The 20,165-nt window shown below is 33.8% G+C and overlaps 1 protein-coding gene across 2 annotated transcripts in view; it reads right to left on the minus strand.

Annotated features, from left to right (window-relative positions):
- Positions 1-13,787, minus strand: part of LOC140433453 (beta-1,4-mannosyltransferase egh-like) — a 33,184-nt gene extending 19,397 nt beyond the window's left edge. The window contains exons 1-2 of one of the 2 annotated variants that reach the window (XM_072521453.1): positions 13,390-13,778; positions 9,206-9,482 (exon numbers count right to left, since the gene is read on the minus strand). In XM_072521453.1, the coding sequence (XP_072377554.1) occupies positions 9,206-9,482; positions 13,390-13,698 (586 nt within the window). In that variant the 5' untranslated portion in view covers positions 13,699-13,778. Of the gene's footprint in view, positions 1-9,205; positions 9,483-13,389 lie in introns of both variants that reach the window. The other variant, XM_072521455.1, reaches the window with a different exon arrangement.
- Positions 13,788-20,165: the final 6,378 nt, after the last annotated feature.

Genomic DNA, 20,165 nt, shown 5'->3' on the forward strand with positions numbered 1-20,165 from the left:
ATAAAATCATATTTAAAGTCGCAGTTACAAACTGGAATTTGGAATTTTTTCCTTTACATCACAATGTAAACAGAGAATTGGGGAATATTTATACTCGGGCCAGGGAAGTACTAGAAAATTTGTATACCTTAAATGTTAAATAGTTTAAGGAATTTTCTGCATCCTACAAATTATGTGAACCACGTCAAGAAAGTAGAAGACAATTTGCAGGAAGCTATTGAACCGGTGATAAGTAATATGGGAGAAATATCTCAGATTTAATGCTCATTTGTTTTTTAGTACTGTACGCACAGTACATTTCAGTTATGATCTTGTGTATTTTATGTATATATATATATATATATATATATATATATATATATATATATATATATATTTATTTTATTGTATAGGGTAATAAACTACTTGAATTTTTTTTGTATATATGTATATAAGTGTGAGATAGAATCTCCCTGTCTAATCTCTCTATGTAGATTAATCTTTTCTGTTTTTTTTTGTTCTGTTTTTACTTGTGATATTGCATCATCAACTCTATTGTTACTTAAGGCGTTAAGCATGGCCCAAATTTCTATAGAGACAAATGCCTCCTCGTAATCTGCCGTAGTTATCCAAATCGATATATTGTATTCGTTTGATTTTTCAATAAGTGTTCTTATTACTTGTACATGATCTATGGTGCTATAACCTTTTGTAAATCCTGCCTACTCTTGAGGCTGATAACTAGACTTAGGCAAATATGCAAATAAAAAAGTATGAAATATGCGCATAAATATGCAGTATTTTATGCAAAAATATGCAGTGTTTTATGCAAAATATGCATATTTATCTAGAAAATATGCATGTAATAAAAAATATTTACAATATTTTTTTATTTACAAAATACTTAAATATTATAAATACATAACATATACAATTATTTTAACATATAAATATTATTTTGAATTGTGGTAACAATAGATTATTAAATGATGTTCAAAATTTTCTAATAAAAACTTATAGCTTCTATCTGAATACATATATTTGTAAATAGAAAAACTTCTTTCGACATCAACTGATGTAACTGGGGCATTTTTCAAATTTACTCTAATAGATGGTTCTAAATTAAGTGGTTCGGAAAATGTCCCAGCTAGTACTTGAACTACTTCAGAAAGAACCTGGTAACCACTATGTTTTTCCATGGTTACTTTAAATTTTTGAAAAATTTCCTTTCCTATAGTACCTTTAACGTTTTGACACAAAGACTCAAATTATTTTATTAAAACTACTCTCTAACAATGATAATTTTGAGGATTCTAATTGAGTTATAGCTTTCTGGACAAAACTATAATTTGATTTTATGAATGACAGTTGCTGTTAGAGGATGTTATTTTGAAAGGCTTGTTTAGCTTCCAATAAAGATTGGCAACTATCATCCGTAAAATGGTTAATTATTTTTTTTTAATCAACAAAATGATCAGCATAGAAATTAGCTTGCTTCCAACCATATTCCCCAACGTGTTAAAATGGGTTGCGGTGGCAGTGGAACAACAGGAAGCATATCTCTGTAACATTGTATTCTTACAAGTGATTTCAGGAATACCTTTTTGACGCTCGCTATTAAACTGTTAACTAGTGGAAATTATTTTCTTACTTCCTCCGCAACTCTGTTTATTCCATGCGCTAAACAAGTGACATGTATTAAGTTTGGATAACATATTTTTAAATTTTGTCCTGCTTTCACCACATATTATGGTGCGGCATCAGATAAAATAAGGAATAATTTATCATTAGGCACAGCAGCAGGAAGAAAAAAGTTTGCTAATGCTTCTTGTAGAAACCGTGATATTGTTAAAGCGTTGGTTTTTTCCACTTGCTTACAGGAAATTAAATACGATTTTGGAAAGGTTTCATCGCTAAGTACACTAATCAAAAAGTGCACAATGTATCTTCCTGACGAGTCAGTGGTCTCGTCCACACATATGTAAAAGTAATTATTACCTATTTCGGCTTTTATGTTGTGGATAACTGAGGAGTATAACAACTTGACATTATTTCTCTTTAGAGTTCGTTCACTGGGAATGTTTTGTTTGCAATAATTTTTTAAAAAAGAACTAAAGTTTTCATTAGATAATTTTGAAAGCGGTATATTAGAAGATACTAATACACGACACAAGTCTTTGTTAAAAATTTCTTGTTTGGTTTGTTTTTTGGAACTTGACTGAAAGCACTTGGACACTAAAGGTTGATATTTTTCACCGGATGTGGTTTTTACTTTTTTAGTTAAATGTTTCGCGGTTCTGACATGCTGATCTATTTGAAATTTTTTTTCAGATAAAATCTAAAAAAGAATATAAATATTCTATAGTTGTACCCATGTTTAAAATCTAAGATTGTAGAAATAAACTAAAAATGAACCGTTTTTGCATAACAATTAAAATATTTAAATGAAATCAAATAAAAATCGGTGTAGTAATCTGGAAAATGTCAAGAAATGTATGTACAAGAAAGAAGAACCCCCAAATATTTACAAGAGGCTCTTGGTCTTCTCTGTTTACATTTAAAGAAAAAATACTGTGAGCATAAATTAAAAGCACCTAATTAAGTCCAATATATATTGTTACGAACATGCTTTCGGCATGGCCCATGTAACGGTTGCATCTCGAAAACGCTTCGAGAACTTTCGCGATGTATCGAGTGCGAGAGAGAACAACCGGTCACGTAGGCGAATTAGAGGTGGGACTACTTTGGATTATTCTAGAATAATACTTTTGGTATATATATGTAACGATGTTATGAGTTAGTTTTAGTTGTTAAGATGTTACCGAACTGTAAACTTATAAATAAATATATTTATATAAATTCGAACCGCTCGTTTTATTTAAAAACGGTACAATATGTTTTTTTTTAACAAAATTAAAGCAAACTATGCTATTGTTAGAAAAAAGAATGTTAGCGACCTTTCAGTAGACTATTGAATGATTTGAATTTTAAATAGGTATCCTATTTTTTATCGCAAGGAGTTTAAAAAATGCTTGAAAAAAGAAAAAATACATCGATTTATTGCGAACTAGCGTTGTGTCGGTACTTTTCTTAAACATAATCTCCAATTTTAAAATCTTTGTTTGTACCACCGTGTAAATTTTTAAAATAAAATAAAAAATAATACGTATGTACTTACAGTTTTGCCACAACATGAGCAATAAACTTTATCCATATCCATAGATAGCTCTTTGTAAGGTTTTATCCAAGTTGAAACATTGCTTATTTTCGGCATTTTCAAAGCTCAATAATTATTCACAATTAAAAATACACATTGTTTACGCCTCCAATTTTACAACAAAAGTGAAACCAAGTGAAACTGACCGTCAAAATAAAAAGTTTTACCTAGAGACATAAACTGGCAAACACAAACCCTTAATTCCAGGACAAAACGTGACAAAACTATAAGCCGCTGTCTTTTATTAGTTACTATATCAAGAATTTGAATACCAAGTGATTATAAAACAAAATTAAATATTTGCATTTTCATGCTATCTGTAAGTTTGAATATAAAAATATATAGTTAACACCAAATTTTCAAATTATATGCACTTTATGCTCACTTTTATAAAAATATGCAAAATTGGACATTTTTGCATTTTTTATGCATTATATGTAAAATATGCAATTTGCATATTTGTCTAAGTCTACTGATAACTATCCAGTTTGTTTGTCAGCCGCAATCTAAATATATTCACAAACAGCTTATACAAGATTGATAACAGGCTAATGGGTCTATAGTTTTCTAATTTATATTCATTTCCCTTTTTAAGTATCAGTATTATAAGAGCATTTAACCAAGCTGTGGGTACTTCACTTATTTCTATACATTTGTCAAAAGTAATTTATAGCATTTTTATAATGTGTTATCCTCCATACTTTATCATTTCTAATACTATTCCGTCTTCACCTGAAGCTTTTTTATTCCACATACATAGTGTTCATTGCGTTTCTTATTTCGTCACCTGTTATATCTGGTATATCGTCAGATCCAATATTTTAAACTATTTTTCGGTGTATATATATACACATTTAGAAATTTTTTAACGAAACATAGGATTTTTAATTGCATTACGGAGATTTCCTGATTTGCAATTAACCAGTCTAAATTTCAATACAACGTCGCGATGTTTTATAATTAATATGTTTGTTCCACTAGATTTCTGCTCTTTCGCGATTCGCAGCAGCGTATTTGGCACGCATACGCCGACAGTGTTTTTCCGTCTACCGATTTTTCCTGAAACTCCATTTGGTATATTCGTAATTCTGTATTTTTGTGCAGATAATAATAATAACAACAATTTTGTTTGTGTTCATTAGGTATTATTTGAATTGGTTAATTTATACTTTAATACATTTATCATTCCAAATATTGTTTATAATTTAAAATTTAAAAGCGTGTATATGACATAAACAAATCAAATAAATTTGCTTTTCAGAAAGTAGTGTTTCTAACCATGTGTACAAACGAAGAAAAAGTATAAATTTTAAAATGGTATTTTGGGGGCAACTTGTAACGTGACATTATAAATTTATTTACTTGTGCCTATCAAGATAGGCCAATGCCGACACAATCAACTATTAGTCGTGTTGTTAAAAAAATTTGAATCGTTTAGTTATATACAAAACTGTCGAAAATGTACGGGTCTACCACAAGAGAAAACAGTCAACGAAGTTCGGCAAAATATAGAAATTGATGTTTGTGTGTTGCTGAAACAGTGATTCTTGTTCAAGCAAAACCATTGTTGAAGAAGTTGAGATGAATAATAGGACTGCTAATAATATTTTGAAACGAAACGGTTACCATTGTTTTAAAGTTTCAACTACTCAAGAGCTACTAGCCGAGGATAATTTTAAACGCATGGAATTTTGTGAACTCATGATGGATAAACAAAATGAAAATTATTTAAAAAAAACGTTTTGCTTACCGATGAATCGATATTTTCGTTACATTGAAAACATAATCCTTCCGTCGTATGATATCGGTCTCGGCATAATAAACACTTGAGTATTCTAGTACGAACACAATATCCTCAAAAACTTAATGTTTGGACAGTTATTTTGTGGGACTATATCGTCGCTCCATTTTTTATTGATGGAAATTTAACAGGCAATAAATATTTTGAATTATTGTAAAATCAAATTATTCCGGTAGTTCAATTACTTCCTGTCAACTTTAACGATATTTGATTTCAGCAAGACGGCTGTCCTTCTCACAATACACGAGAAGTTCAAAATTAGTTAGAAACCATTTTTGAAAATAAATTAATTTCTTCTCGTGATACGATCAAGTGGCCTCCCAGATCACCAGACTTATCCCCAAATGATTTTTTTCTTTGAGGATATTTGAAAGTAAGTGTTTATCGACATGGTATTAAAAGAGCCCGAAATTTAGCGGGAATGAGGGACAAAATATTTCATCTTTGTTTGAGCATTAGACCGGAATTGCTCAGGGATATGAGAGTATCTCTGTATAACAGATTTGGTTTTGGCTCTGCAGAAAGAGGTGGAATATTTGAACCTCTATTACGTTAAATTTTTGTTTTTAATATCATCATTGTTATTTTTGGAATTCCTTTTTATTTTTAGAAATCTACTTTTTTTTTCGAGAATCAGCTCGAACGGCTGACAAAGTAGAGATACTGAAATAACTGTTATATCGTTCTATTGATTTCGATTCAGGCGTGAAAAGTTTTACTAATTTGTGCTCCAATGCCATAATATATGGCTTTTATTTCATATATATATATATATATATATATATATATATATATATATATTTATTTATATATATATATATATATATATATATATAAATATATATATATATATATATATATATATATAATATATATATATATATATATATATATATATATATATATATATATATGTATATGTATATATATATAAACGAAAACAACATGAAGCCTGTTGTTTTCGTTTGTAGCTGCCAATTCAATATTAACTTCGGTAGGCAATGGTCTGTCATTCTCTATACATGTCCGTGCCAAATAAGCTGTTTTTACTTATTTCTTCTATGATGGTGGTTATTCTGTCCAAGATTTGCCTTCATCATAAGTGGCTCGACAATCCGTTGTGGATCTTGGCCTGCTCACAAAGAAGTCGCCACTCCTGTCGATTCCTGGCAACTTCCCTCCATCTTCTAACCCCTAGAATCTATAGGTCTTCTTCCACATCATCGATCCATCTCATTCGTGGTCGTCCTCTGCTTCTTGTGCCCTCTGGTTTTGAAAATGTTAATCTCTTCGTGTATTCGTGATCTGACATCCTAGCAATGTGTCCAGCCCATCTAAGTCTCTGCACTTTAACGAATTTCACAATATCTGGATCGGTGTATAACTGATACAGTTCAAAGTTGTATCTTCGACGCCATAGCCCATTTTCATTTACGGCCCCAAAAATCTTTCTAAGAATTTTTCTCTCAAAAATACCAAGAAGTCTTTTATCATTTTGAGATAAGATCCACGTTTCAGCCCCATATATCAAAACTGGTCTTATTAAGGTCCTGTATATATTAAGCTTTAGTGCACGTTTTATATTTTTATTTTTTAAATGTCTCTGGAGGCCGTGAACAGTTCTGCTTGCTATTGCTATGCGTCTTTTTATTTCGTCGCTTGTCGTGTTTGTTGCGTTTACTAGCGATCCAAGATATGTAAATTCTTTGACTTGCTCAAAGGTATGATTGTTAATTTGAATTCTTTGTTGGATATTTCGAGGGTTTTTAGAAACCAACATATATTTGGTTTTTTCCTCGTTTACCACAAGTCCTAATTCACTTGCTGCGTCCGCAAGCCTTGTAAAACACTGCACCATGTCTCTCATACTTCTGCCCACTATAACTATATCGTCAGCGAATGCGAGAATTTGCGTCGATCTATTAAAAATAGTTCCATTCATTCTAATATTTAATTGTCTGATTGCCTTTTCCAAGGCAATATTAAAGAGGAGACACGCCAACGCGTCCCCCTGTCTTAGACCATTATTAATGTCAAAGAACGTAGAGTTTTCTCCTTCAATTCTAACGCATGAGCTTACGTTTTGCATTGTTAGTTGGGACAACTTAACTAACTTAGGTGGGATCCCAAAGTCTATCATTGCATTATATAATACAGTTCTTTTCACACTGTCATAGGCTGCTTTGAAGTCAATGAAGAGATGGTGTGTTTCTATGTTATATTCTAATGACTTTTCTAGAATCTGCCTATGTGCTTGAATTTGATGTGTAGTTGACTTTCCAGCAGTAAATCCGCATTGATATTGACCAACAATATCCTTTGTAAAATGTTTAAGTCTTTCAGATAATACATTGCCGAAGATCTTATACGCAGATGCTAACAGAGTAATGCCTCTATAGTTCTTACACTCCAGTTGATCCCCCTTTTTATGCAATGGACATATTATTCCCTTCAGCCACTCTTCTGGTACCCATTCATTCTGCCATATAAGTACTATTAGTTTATGGATTGCTGCAAAAAGTTGATCACCACCTTTTTTATACATTTCCGAACAGATGTCATCGATTCCTGGGGCTTTATTGTCTTTGAGTTTTAGGATCGCATCTGACACTTCTCTTCTTGTTGGGTCTTCACTGTGTAGTTGACGTTGTATATTTTGTTCATTTTCTATATTGTACTCTCCTTCAATATCGTTTATATTTAGATGTTCGCTGAAATGTTGTGCCCATCTGTTAAGAACTGAGTTTTTATCATGTAGAATTTCACCGTTAGTGTCTTTACAAATTTTTAATCGTGGTTTAAATTCTCGACGGCTAATATTTAAGGATTTGTAGTATTTCCTCGTTTCATTTTTATCGAATAAACTTTGTATCTCACTGAGAGTGTTCTGTTCGTATTCCCTCTTCTTACGTCGATGGATACGTTTTTCCTCTCTTCTAAGACGTCTATACTCTTCTTTTTTTCTCCGTGTACAACCTGCGTCAATGGTTTTTTGATATGCTGCGTTCTTTCTATTTGTGGCCATTTCGCACTCATGATCAAACCAATGATTTCTTTTTTCTGACTTGGTTTTGCCCAATATTTCAACGGATTTCTGTAACACAATATCTCGTATATTTGCCCATAGTTGGTTAATATCTTCTTCTTCTTCTAAGTTTTTTGTCCTTATTTGGTCTTCTATTTGCTGTCTGTATACATTTGCAATGTCGGGATCTTTTAGTTTATTAATGTCGATTTTTTCTCTCCTTCTTCCCATCTCCTTTTTTGGGATTTCTCCATAAGATTTGCCTTATTCTTTCATTTGTTACGTGCATCATTCTGGATATACCTCCAGATCTGCTTTAAAAATCCATTTCCAGAACAAGGAGTTTTTGTTCCCTTCTCTTAGTGTGTTGCCAGGTTTCGCATTTATAAAGTACAACGCTTTTAAAAAATATTATTATATAGCTGTATCTTTCCTGTTTAGAGATAGTTTTTGACCAGAATAATGAGTTTAGTGTGCTTATAATTTTTTTCACTTTCCAAACACTCTCCAACTCCTTCAGACCAATCTTGACAAAATATAAATTTTGCTAAAAAAGTTAAGAATTAAATAAATAATGCAAGTCAGTTCATAAAATGTTCAATAATGGAAGAAAATATGCTCACCAGTGTCATTAAATAACACAAATACCTTGTTATATATCTCGATCGTAGGTTAACGTGAAAGAAACATATTCAAGAAATAGAAACAATTGGGCTCGAGGTTAGTAAACTCCAATGGTTGATAGGTAATAGGTCACAACAGACTCTTCATAACAAAATCTTAGTTTACCTATAAACCATTCTTATAAAGTCAGTGTGTAGTTATAGAATCCAACTATGGTGATAACAATAGCACGACAAAGAATCTCATGTGGCCACAACTAAACCAAAAACTGAAGCGACAAATTTCTAGTAATCTTGCAACAAGATACTTATCTTGATTCATTTATTTATGTATTTATTTAATTTTACTTAGTATATATTTTATTTATGTAGATTTTACCTTCACACAAATAATTTTTAACATTATAAAACAATAAGAATTTGTTACGCCACTCTTTCCGCAAGGTAGATGTAAATAATTAAACGATTTACTTATTTTAATGAAATTTTTCCATTGCAGGATTATTAACAGCTAGTTTTCGCCCTAAATACGTAAACTACTATTATGTTTTCATATTTACCATGTACAGAATTTTCCGTTAATACCGTCTCTTCATCTAAGTGAACAATCCAAGCATCATCTTCCAAAAAATTTACATCCTCTTCCAAACAGTATTGCAACGCTCTTCCCTTATATAAAACGCCACTTTTTGTTCTATATGTAGATGGCACTACTGTTTCTCTTATCTGTTTACTTTGCATAATCTTAATTGACTTATCCGTAACAACTTCAAAGCAAAAAAAATCAAGGCCTGCTAAAAGACATGTTTCGAAATTTCGTTTGACAGTATTTTGTACCTGAAAGAAAGAAAAGCATTTAAAGATAGATTTTCGTCACCACCTATAGACCGACCAGTAATTTGAAGTTGTACCTCGAATGTTTTAGGAAAATATATATATGTATATATATATATATATATATATATATATATATATATATATATATATATATATATATGTATATATATATATATATATATACTATACAGATTGAACCAATTTAAAACGGAACATACAATTTAATATATGTCTGTTTGAACTGCATTTGAAATAGTGGACCAATATAAAACTTGGACAAAAATAAATACATACCCGGTGATAGACATTGTATAAAATATCGTTCAACTATCTGTCTCCTTTAAAGGAAAGAGGAGTTTGCCTAATAGTCGGAGAGATAGAGCCGAAATTTTGAACTGATCAGTAATATGACATTTCTCTATTGGAATATATTCATTGTATCTGGGTTAAGACTTTGCCTTACAGGCGGACGTCCCTCGTGGTACAGGGGGTGGCTGTACAGGGATGAAGTTGAAATTTTTTTCGGAAAAATTAACGATCGATAATATGGCTGAAAATTTGCCCAGAGTAAGATCTTGGTATAACTAGACGAAATCCCAAAGGGCGGACGCGAGAGTGGATACATAAGGGGTGGCGGACAGGGGTGAAGTTGCAATTTTTTGGGGAAAAATTAACGATAAGTAATATGTCCGTCATTTTCATGGCTTATTATTTAGCCCCTAAAAACTCTAAATCCAAAAGGGCGGACAGCTGGGTTGGTACAGAGAGCCACAAAACGGGGTCAAATGTACCACTTGCCTGCGCATTTTAGGTCTCGGTAACAATTTTCAAACTGATTTTATTATGATATTTTTATACCGATTGATTTGAAAATTTGTATGCTCACTGCTGTTACTATTCTGAGAAGCGTCAAGTAGAGTTTTCCCCAAAATTTTCCAAAAAAATTTCCGTAAATGAAAATTTTCGTAATTTTTTGAGGTAAAATCTAATTTGTAGAATCCTTTCAATTTTCTGTAAGTTATACCATGATTTTTTTCCAAAAATTTTCAAACGATTTTTCCGATAAGAAAAAAAAAATTTAGAAAAACTTCGTCATTTTTCTCACTGTCATTGATGTTATCACATTCATAATCTTCGTCACTTTTACTTTCAATAATATCACATTCATTATCTGCTTCATTTTCAATCACTACTTCTCGAACTGATTCTGGCATCTGAGGTCCACTAAACCATTTGAATTTATATGTTTCATCTTCAAACTCCCAACCATGTTCTTCAACAATCAATTCTGTTGGTACTTTTTTATGAGCATTTGTCCAAATATTTGAAATATAATGAGCTCGCAGTAGATGTTGGTGTAATTCATCTTGACATGGTGGTAAGCTTGAAGCATCGAAATTTTTTAGTTTTTTTTTAAGGCTCGTTCACATCATGCAACTTATACTGCCGGTTAAATAGTAAAAATCTGACATCGTTTACTTTTCTTTTTGGAATTGTTCTCGTCAGTCCAGTTCCATATAAGTGACTAAGGTTTCAAAAACTTCATTACAATCGAAGTCAGTCAAATCGAAGTTGAATAAACGCGTCTAGAATTACTGATCTAAATGAACGCGCATTCATTGAACTAATGAAAAAAAATTCAATCAACTTGAAAGTTAAAAAAAAATCGGTTGCCTGTAAAGTCGGTTTTACGGGCGAAGATTTTACGTGACAACGTCTTTTTCTCGGTAGAATATTTATTGATATAAATATTATTAAATTGCACAATAGGAACAAGGAATTGAATGAAAATAAGAATTGCACAAATTTTAACTATAGAAATATATTTTGTTTACTAAAACATTGTACATGTAAACTTAAACTTAACTAATTTCTATTTGAGTGATTTTGTTGAGGATAGGACGATGATAGGAGAAATATGAAATGAAAGGAAGTGTTTCTGCTGTAATGTGTCTTGAACGCCAAGAACGTTCGAGAAAGACAGAGACACAAGCACGGAAGCACGCACCGATTCAACGCGCCTAATTCTCTAGTGCTGCGCGCGCAGCGGACCGATCATGTTTGAGTGGGAGAGAGACGCAAGGCATTCGCCGGTCCGGCGGGCCTCTCTCTCGTTCGGTGACTCACTGTAACAGACGTGAGCGGGCGTTACACTTTTTCATGAATGACTCCGAGCCACAACCTAATTTAAGACGTTGTCACGTCAAAAAAATATTGAAAATATCTACAAAGTAAATTTCAAAACTTAAAAAATTGATAATTCCACTATTAAATTGATTTTTATTAATAATTATTTATAAAATGTTAAAGGAATTCTACAATTTGAATTTTACCTATTGATAAATAGAAATAATATATTTTGTATTTGATTATTAATGTAATAATAAATCAAATTTTTCTTATATCTGAACAATCATTATTTATGCAATGTAAATTTAAAAACCTTTTTATTGTAATAAAAAATAAGTAAAATTACTATTTGTTATACCAAAAATATTTAATAGTTAACATTATAAATTCGGCCCTATCTCTTGGACTATAAGGAAGCGATAAGTGGATTGACAGCATAATAACTGCTTTTTAAGTCTAGTTTTTCAGTGATTCTAGGCAACCTATTTGGGTGGAGTTTTGACTTGTTCTTGAATGAGTTCCGAATCCAGTAGCCCGCTGAAGTATTGGATTTTTATAATATAATTATTTGACAACCTTTTGTTGGCCAACCACCTAGAGCGGAGTTGAGCCGAATATTGATTTCGTATGTTCCGTTTTAAATTCGTTCAATCTGTATATATATACTATATATATATATATATATATATATATATATATATATATATATATATATATATATATATATATATATATATATATATATACTATATATATATATACTATATATATATATATATATATATATATATATATATATATATTTATGTAATGGAATGAGTGAAAATTTCCGGTTTTTAATAATCGTCCCACATTCAGAAATCCACCACGGTGGCGGGTTTTGAGTTTTTGGCTTAAAAGGTTTATATTGTGGTACTACAATATAAGCAGCATAATTTATACTATTCATTAAATGTTCATACTGGCTTGATGTGTTGTTTGGAATGTCAGTATTTTGATTAAAAAAGTTTTGTACCTACTAAAGAAGTATATAAAGATTAGCTTTTTTGATGTTCCATTTATTTTTCGGTATTTTTTTTTCTGTTTCGGCTTTAATACAAATATCCACCTGTATAACAAAATGATTTGATCCTAGCGTGTCTGAAGAGATCTATACGTCCATGGACCAGTCAGTCTTGCTAACAATATCAGAACTGCAGAAAGTAACATAGAAAGAAAGTTAGCATATCCTTTTTTTTTCTATAGACGTAAGATATCATATGCCAAAGCTTTCTTTATTTCTTTAGAGATATCGTTTAATGGAACTGATTTAAACCAAAAGATTTCTACTACATGTTCGAATCCAAAATTCAGATTCTTACCCAAATATGTGCTTTCTACAATATTCAAAGCAAACAGACGATGAAATAAATCAACATGGGGAATCTAAGTAAGAACCTTTGATAAACTGTCTTCTAGTACTCAAAATACGAGTAAATAAAGATATAGAAAGGATATTTTTGATTTAATTTCACGTACAGTGCTTCTACAATTCGCTTACACTATTTTGTTTTATATAAGACTCATAAGAGCGCCTCAGTAGGAAGCTCTTAGAGGGCCTCTGATGAGTTTTAAATAGGACAAAATAAAATCTTAAATGTCTTTTCTAGAACTGATTTACTTTTCTCTGTTTTTAATGATTTTTATAGCGTTTCATATAGGTTTTCATTTCTAGATAAACATAATTATTCGGAATATAATAAGGATCCTAACTTGTAAGTTACAATACAATACTTACCAATTGAGGGAAGTCGCCTCGTGTCACAACTCGAAAGCATATAAACGGTGCCGATGGATATGGTCCTTTTGGTACTACATTTTCCGAAAACGAATTATAAATTAGCATACCTAAGGATATAAAAGATAGCTGTGGAATACTGGCTAACGTAAACAACTTTGCAATCCAAAATATTATCAACCTAACAATATCACATTTTGTCCAGTCTTCAGTAGAATTAGGCGGTACGACCACAAAAATTTGACTTAATACTATGAGACCAATAAGGCAAACACAATGAATAACATGTTTCACTGTTGCGGAAACCATAGCACTATTCAAAAAGAGAGTACTTTACAATTTGTCAAAAATAATTTAAATTTAAAAAGTAAATAGAATTCATAGAATAAATCATAATAGATAAGAGGTCCAAATACTTATTTTGGTAAAGTTGTAACGTTTCTGCAAGTTATATTTCTATCGATATAGACATAGTGTTTGTTATCAGTTGATGGTAAAATATTACCAAATGCGTAACTATTGAACCAAGGTCGCTTTCGTAAATATGGAATTAACGAACAGGTGGGTTTTAAATATGTATATGACTTCTTTAGTTCAGTCGTCAGAGATTTGACCCCTAAAAATCATAGGAATAAGCTGAATTTTGCCGAAAATATCAATTTTGGGGTTCTAAAAAAAAATATGCAAAACAGTTTACCACTTTAACCCACGGGCTCCCCCTAAAGCCCCCTCGTAGGGGGGTAAAAACGCAAAAAAATCGATTTACCAAGAATCTGTACGCTGTAGAAAAAAATTATTTAAATAAAAATGTAGCTGAGATAATTGTAGCTGAAGTAATAAACGTAGAATAAACCGTTCTCTCAGAAAACACTTGAAGCGACCGGCGATTTTGAATGTTAGTTCCGCGCACGAAATCAATGTTAAATGAAATTTGTATTAAGTCGACGGTAAAAAATCGATATCTTTTGATCAGAGTTGAAACCCCAATACTCTGGGGTATTGTAATTTAGAAATAAGAACTTACAAGAAGGAGAATTGGGAGTGAAGTTATTGAGTGTACTAATAAATAATGGCTTAGCTCAGAGGAATAAATTTAAAGGGCCATAGAGACACCAAATCTCAAGGGAGAATTCGAGCTAGCTTTTCCACACTTAGGATTGGCTTTAGGATAAAAGACCAATATATGGGAAAAAAAATTATATAAACAAGAGAGAAAATGAGACCTTGTAATACAAACAATGAAATTAAATAGGACAACTTGGAATTTAATCTTGTATTGAAGGTATATAGGTAATCTTGTATATACATATAAGTAAATATACGAAGTTGCCTAAGGTACTGTATGAGGGCGCCACTGAAGACTAGCTTGAAAATTTAGAAGTGAGGAAAAAACAAGAAACTGGTATACCTAATACAACAACCTGGAATTACTTTTAAAAACCACTATTTACCTTGTATTGCTATAATATTGTTACGAACATACTTTTGGCATGGCCCAGGTAACGGTTGCATTGCATCTCTAATACTCTTCGAGAACATCCGCGATGTATCGAGTACGAGAGAGAATAACCGGTCACGTAGGCGAATTAGAGGTGGGACAACGCCAGAATATTCTAGAACATAGTAACTTTGTTATATATATGTAACGTTTTTAGGAGTGAGTTTAGTTGATAAGAGAGTACCGAACTGTAAACTATAAATAAATATACTTATATAAATTCGAACCGCTCGTTTTATTTAATCTCGCTACAGTTGATGTTACGGTGTGAGTAAAAAGAAATAAATTCAGCAGTGACTTTTGAAAAAGACTTTTGAACTTTTGAAAAGTATTGTTTGTCGGGAACATCTGCGTAGTTCGGTAGTGTCCTTTGTACGAAAGAACATTTAAAAAAGTACGTGTGTCCCTGACCAAAGATGTTGCTAGTACAACTTTCAGTAAAACAGTTGCGTGAGCAACTGGAAGAACGCGATGAAGACTGCAGCGGGTCCAAGAAGATACTCCAAGAACGACTAAAGAATGTTCTTAACAAGAATGGAGACGACCCAGAGACATTCCAGTTTCAGTCAGCGGAAGAAGCAGTTTTAATGAAGATAGAAGAAACTTCTAAAAAAAACTGATGATAAATTCGGGACTGTTTCCAAAAGATTCGATGAAACGTCTCAAATGATTGAAGAAACTTCTAAAAAAATTGAAGAATCTTCTAAAAAAAAATGATGATAAATTCGAGACTGTTTCCAAAAGATTCGATGAAACGTCTCAAATGATTGAAGAATCTTCTCGAAAGAATGATGAAAGATTCAATGAAACGTCTCAAACTATTAAAGAAATAGCTAGACAAAACGACGAGAAATTCGAAAATATGTCTAGAAGAGTCGACGAAGTATGTAATCAAAACAATGACAAATTTGAAGAAGTCACAAGAACGTTCGATAAAGTAGAAGAGAAGATCAAACAGTTAGAGAGCATGATAACTAATACAAAAGTGCTACCACCAGTTAACACAATAGCCTTAGATCCGGTAGTGAAAAAAGAATTACCTAGAGACGAAACGACACATAATATGAGATTCAAATTGCCACCATTTGATGGAAAGTCTTCTTGGTCCATATACCTTAGACAATTTGAAGCTATTGCGACAGCCAATCATTGGACAGAACAAGAAAAAGCTGTTTCCTTGGCTGCTGCTTTACGAGGTGATGCTGCAGATATCCTAAGATCGATTCCTAAGGGCCAAGAAAAATGTTACCAGACCTTGTTTACCCGACTAGACAAACGTTATGGAGATGCCCATCTACAACAAGCCTACAAGGCGCAACTAAGAAGTAGAATTCAACGAGCAAGTGAAAATTTGCAAGAGTTTGAAGCAGATGTTGCTCGTATAGTGCGGTTGGCTTATCCGGAGGTACCGGACAACATTTTAGAAGAAATTGCTGTAGATACCTTCGTCAATGGGTTAAAAGAAAGTGAATTACAGAAAGCTTTACGACTAGCAAGACCGAAAGTTCTAGATGAAGCGCTCGCTATTGCCTTGGAACATGAAACAGCTAGTCAAACTTCACGGAGTCATCGAGTAAGAACCATTGAAGAAGGCGACGAACCAAACGATGAACGTCTGGAGGAAATGGTACGAAAAGTAGTTCGTAACACGATGCCGAAGAGACGCGAGCCCAGATGTTGGAATTGCGGTGACGTAGGTCATATTCGCCGTAATTGCAAGAAAATGATACAACAGTCGGAAAACTAGAACGGGTCGACAACAAGGGGCAACTGCCGACCTCGAGAAACACAGCCCCCATAGTAACTGTGAACATTACGTCCTTAGGTGGAATTCATAGCTTGTACATAGAGGGTCGTATCAATAATAAATGTAGATCGTTTTTGGTAGATACAGGTGCAACGAGAACTATTGCACGGCCAGAAGTAGTACGAGGCCATCTTAAATTATTGCCTGCAACAGTAAAGCTTAGAACAGCAACTGGTGAGATAATTAATACATATGGCGAGGCTAATATGTCAGTATCCATTGGCCAAACCACAGTGAAACATACAGTAGTAATTACAGAGATCTCCGATGAGTTCATATTGGGGATGGATTTACTAAGGAAAGTTGGGGCTGTATTGAATATCAAAGATGGAGTTCTCGAGATCAGTGGTGAAGAGTTGCCGTTTCATGAAGACAAAGAAGATGTTATCAGCTTAATAACTACTTGTGACGTAACAATACCCGGTAATAGTGAGAAAATTTTGATGACCAGACCTGATGGTTACTGCCGAGAGGGAAGTTTAAGGATGGTCGAAGATGTGAATAATGCCGAGTTCCCAACGGCAAAAGCTTTGGTGAGAATTCGAGATGTCGTTCCTGTAAAAGTTATGAATTTAAAGGGAACTGCTATTAAGTTAAGTAAAAGAACTTTGATCGTACAGTGTGTTCCCGTGGCTTCGATTTGTTCCATGAATACTAGTGAGAAACCGTCGAAATCTAAGTATCCAAAGGAGCTTGTTGGGACGATGATTAAAACGTGCCAAGATCTTGATGAGCGAACTAAAAAAGTGAAATCTATGCTGATAGAATTTCAAGATGTTTTTGCCTTGGATAAGAAGGATAATGGCAAAACAAGCATAGTAAAGCATAAAATTAATACCGGAGACGCTCAGCCAATCAGACAACAACCTAGACGACTTCCATTTGCGAAAAGAGATGAAGCCGAAGACATCATCAAAGATATGAACAAACAAGGGGTAATTGAACCACCAAATAGTCCATGGACATCACCAGTAGTGCTAGTAAAGAAGAAAGATGGTTCAACACGTTTTTGTATTGACTACCGACAGCTCAATGCAGTAACTAAAAAAGATAGTTATCCTTTGCCCAGAATAGACGATACTTTGGATACACTTTCTGGTTCTCGTTGGTTCTCCACACTCGATCTGAAAACTGGATATTGGTAAGTAGACATGGAGCCAGCTGATCGTGAAAAAACCGCATTCTCGATAGGATCAGGGCTTTGGCAGTTCACAGTTATGCCCTTTGGTTTATGTAATGCCCCGGCCACATTTGAAAGATTAATGGAGGCAGTTTTAAGAGGTCTAACATGGAAAACATGCCTGGTTTATTTGGATGATGTAATTGTAGTTGGAAGATCCTTCGATGAACATGCCAATAACCTAACAGAAGTCTTTCAACGATTGCGGGCAGCAAATTTGAAGTTAAGTCCAAAGAAATGTCACTTGTTTCGACGAGAAGTGAAGTACTTGGGACATATTGTAGCAAGTAATGGTGTAACAGCTGATCCTGAAAAACTTGCAGCAATTAAGGATTGGCCAGTACCAAGAGATAAACACGAAATTAGAAGCTTTCTTGGCCCATGTACATATTACCGACGTTTTGTCAAAGGATTTGCCAACATCTCCAAGCCATTAACAAAGTTGACAGAAGAAGGCAAAGAATATACATGGAGCGAAGAGTGTCAAAGAGCTTTCGAAAACTTACAAATAGACAGGCAGGAAAATTTGTGTTGGACACCGATGCAAGCAACAGTGCAATAGGAGCTGTTCTCTCACAAATCCAAGATGGGCAGGAGAAAGTCATCGCTTACTTTAGCAAAGTCTTGTCGAAACCACAAAGAAACTATTGCTTTACTAGGAGAGAATTGCTAGGCGTAGTAAAGGCTTGCGAGCATTTCCATAAATACTTGTATGGCAGAAAGTTTCTTCTTCGCACGGATCACGCTGCTCTAAAATGGCTCCTACAATTCCGTAAGCCAGAGGGCCAGATGGCAAGATGGTTAGAACGATTACAAGAATATGATTACGAGATCGAACACAGAGCTGGCAGAGTTCATTCAAATGCTGATGCCCTTTCGAGACGGCCGTGCAGTGCAAATTGTAATCACTGTCTTAAATTAGAAGAACGACTTTGTCCCGTGAGACGAACAACCGTCATTAATGATCAATGGCAGCCTCAACAGCTACAAGACGCTCAAGCAGATGATCCATGTATAAAAAGAGTATTGGATTGGATGCGTCGAAGTGAAAGACCTTCTTGGCAGGACATTAGTGCATGTAGTCCCGAAGTCAAGTGTTACTGGAGCCAATGGAATTGCCTAGTGCTGAAAGATGATCTTCTGTATAGAACCTTTGAGAACGATGATGGTACAGAAACTAAGCTTCAGTTGATTGTACCTAAAAGTAAAGTGTCAGAAGTATTGAGTCAGTTGCATGACGGTGCATCAGGTGGACACTTTGGTATCACGAAGACTCTGCAAAAGGTTCGAGAAAGGTTCTATTGGGTGAACTGTAAAGATGATGTAAAAAGATGGTGCCGGAAATGTGAACTGTGTGCAACCAGTAATGGTCCAGTTGGTAAAAAGAGGGCACCCATGAGACAGTACAATGTTGGTAGTCCTATGGAAAGAGTAGCAATCGACATTGCAGGTCCACTTCCAGAGACAAATGATGGAAATAAATATATCCTGGTAGCCATGGATTATTTTACGAAGTGGACCGAGGACTATGCGATACCAAATCAAGAAGCTGCTACCGTTGCAGAGGTACTTGTTAAAGAATTCTTTAGCCGATTTGGTGTTCCCTTGGAGATCCACTCCGACCAAGGGCGAAATTTCGAGTCAACCCTTTTCCAAAACGTTTGTAAATTGATTGGTGTTAATAAGACCAGAACGACACCCCTGCATCCTCAATCAGATGGAATGGTCGAGAGAATGAACCGAACAATGGGTAAACACCTGTCCAAGGTTGTATCAGAACATCAAAGAGATTGGGACCAGCACATTCATTTATTCCTAATGGCCTACCGCTCGGCCGTAAATGAAACTACAGGCCAGACTCCAACCTACCTGATGTTAGGTCGTGAAGTTCGTTTGCCTTGCGACCTAGAGTTTGGCTGCAGACCTTCCGAAGAACATGTTGCAAGCGAAGATTATGTCGACCGCCTAAAGTTAAGAATGAACAACATTCATGAACTTGCCCGACAACACATCCAGTTAGCCAGTGACAGAATGAAAGATCAATACGATTCTCGATGCAAGAGTGAAAGCTATGAAGTAGGTGATCTTGTTTGGCTTTATAATCCACAACGTCGTCGAGGTTTATCTCCCAAACTGCAAAGACAATGGGAAGGTCCGTATGAAATTAAAAAGAGAATAAATGACGTCATATACCGAATTAAGAAGTTGTCGAAAGGTAAACCAAAAGTAGTTCACATAAATCGTCTTGCACCATATGCTGGCTCAAATGAAACAGGAGAAGCACGAACCCT

Source organism: Diabrotica undecimpunctata, chromosome 2 (genome assembly GCF_040954645.1).
Source record: "Diabrotica undecimpunctata isolate CICGRU chromosome 2, icDiaUnde3, whole genome shotgun sequence".
NCBI classification, from domain to species: Eukaryota; Metazoa; Arthropoda; class Insecta; order Coleoptera; family Chrysomelidae; genus Diabrotica; species Diabrotica undecimpunctata.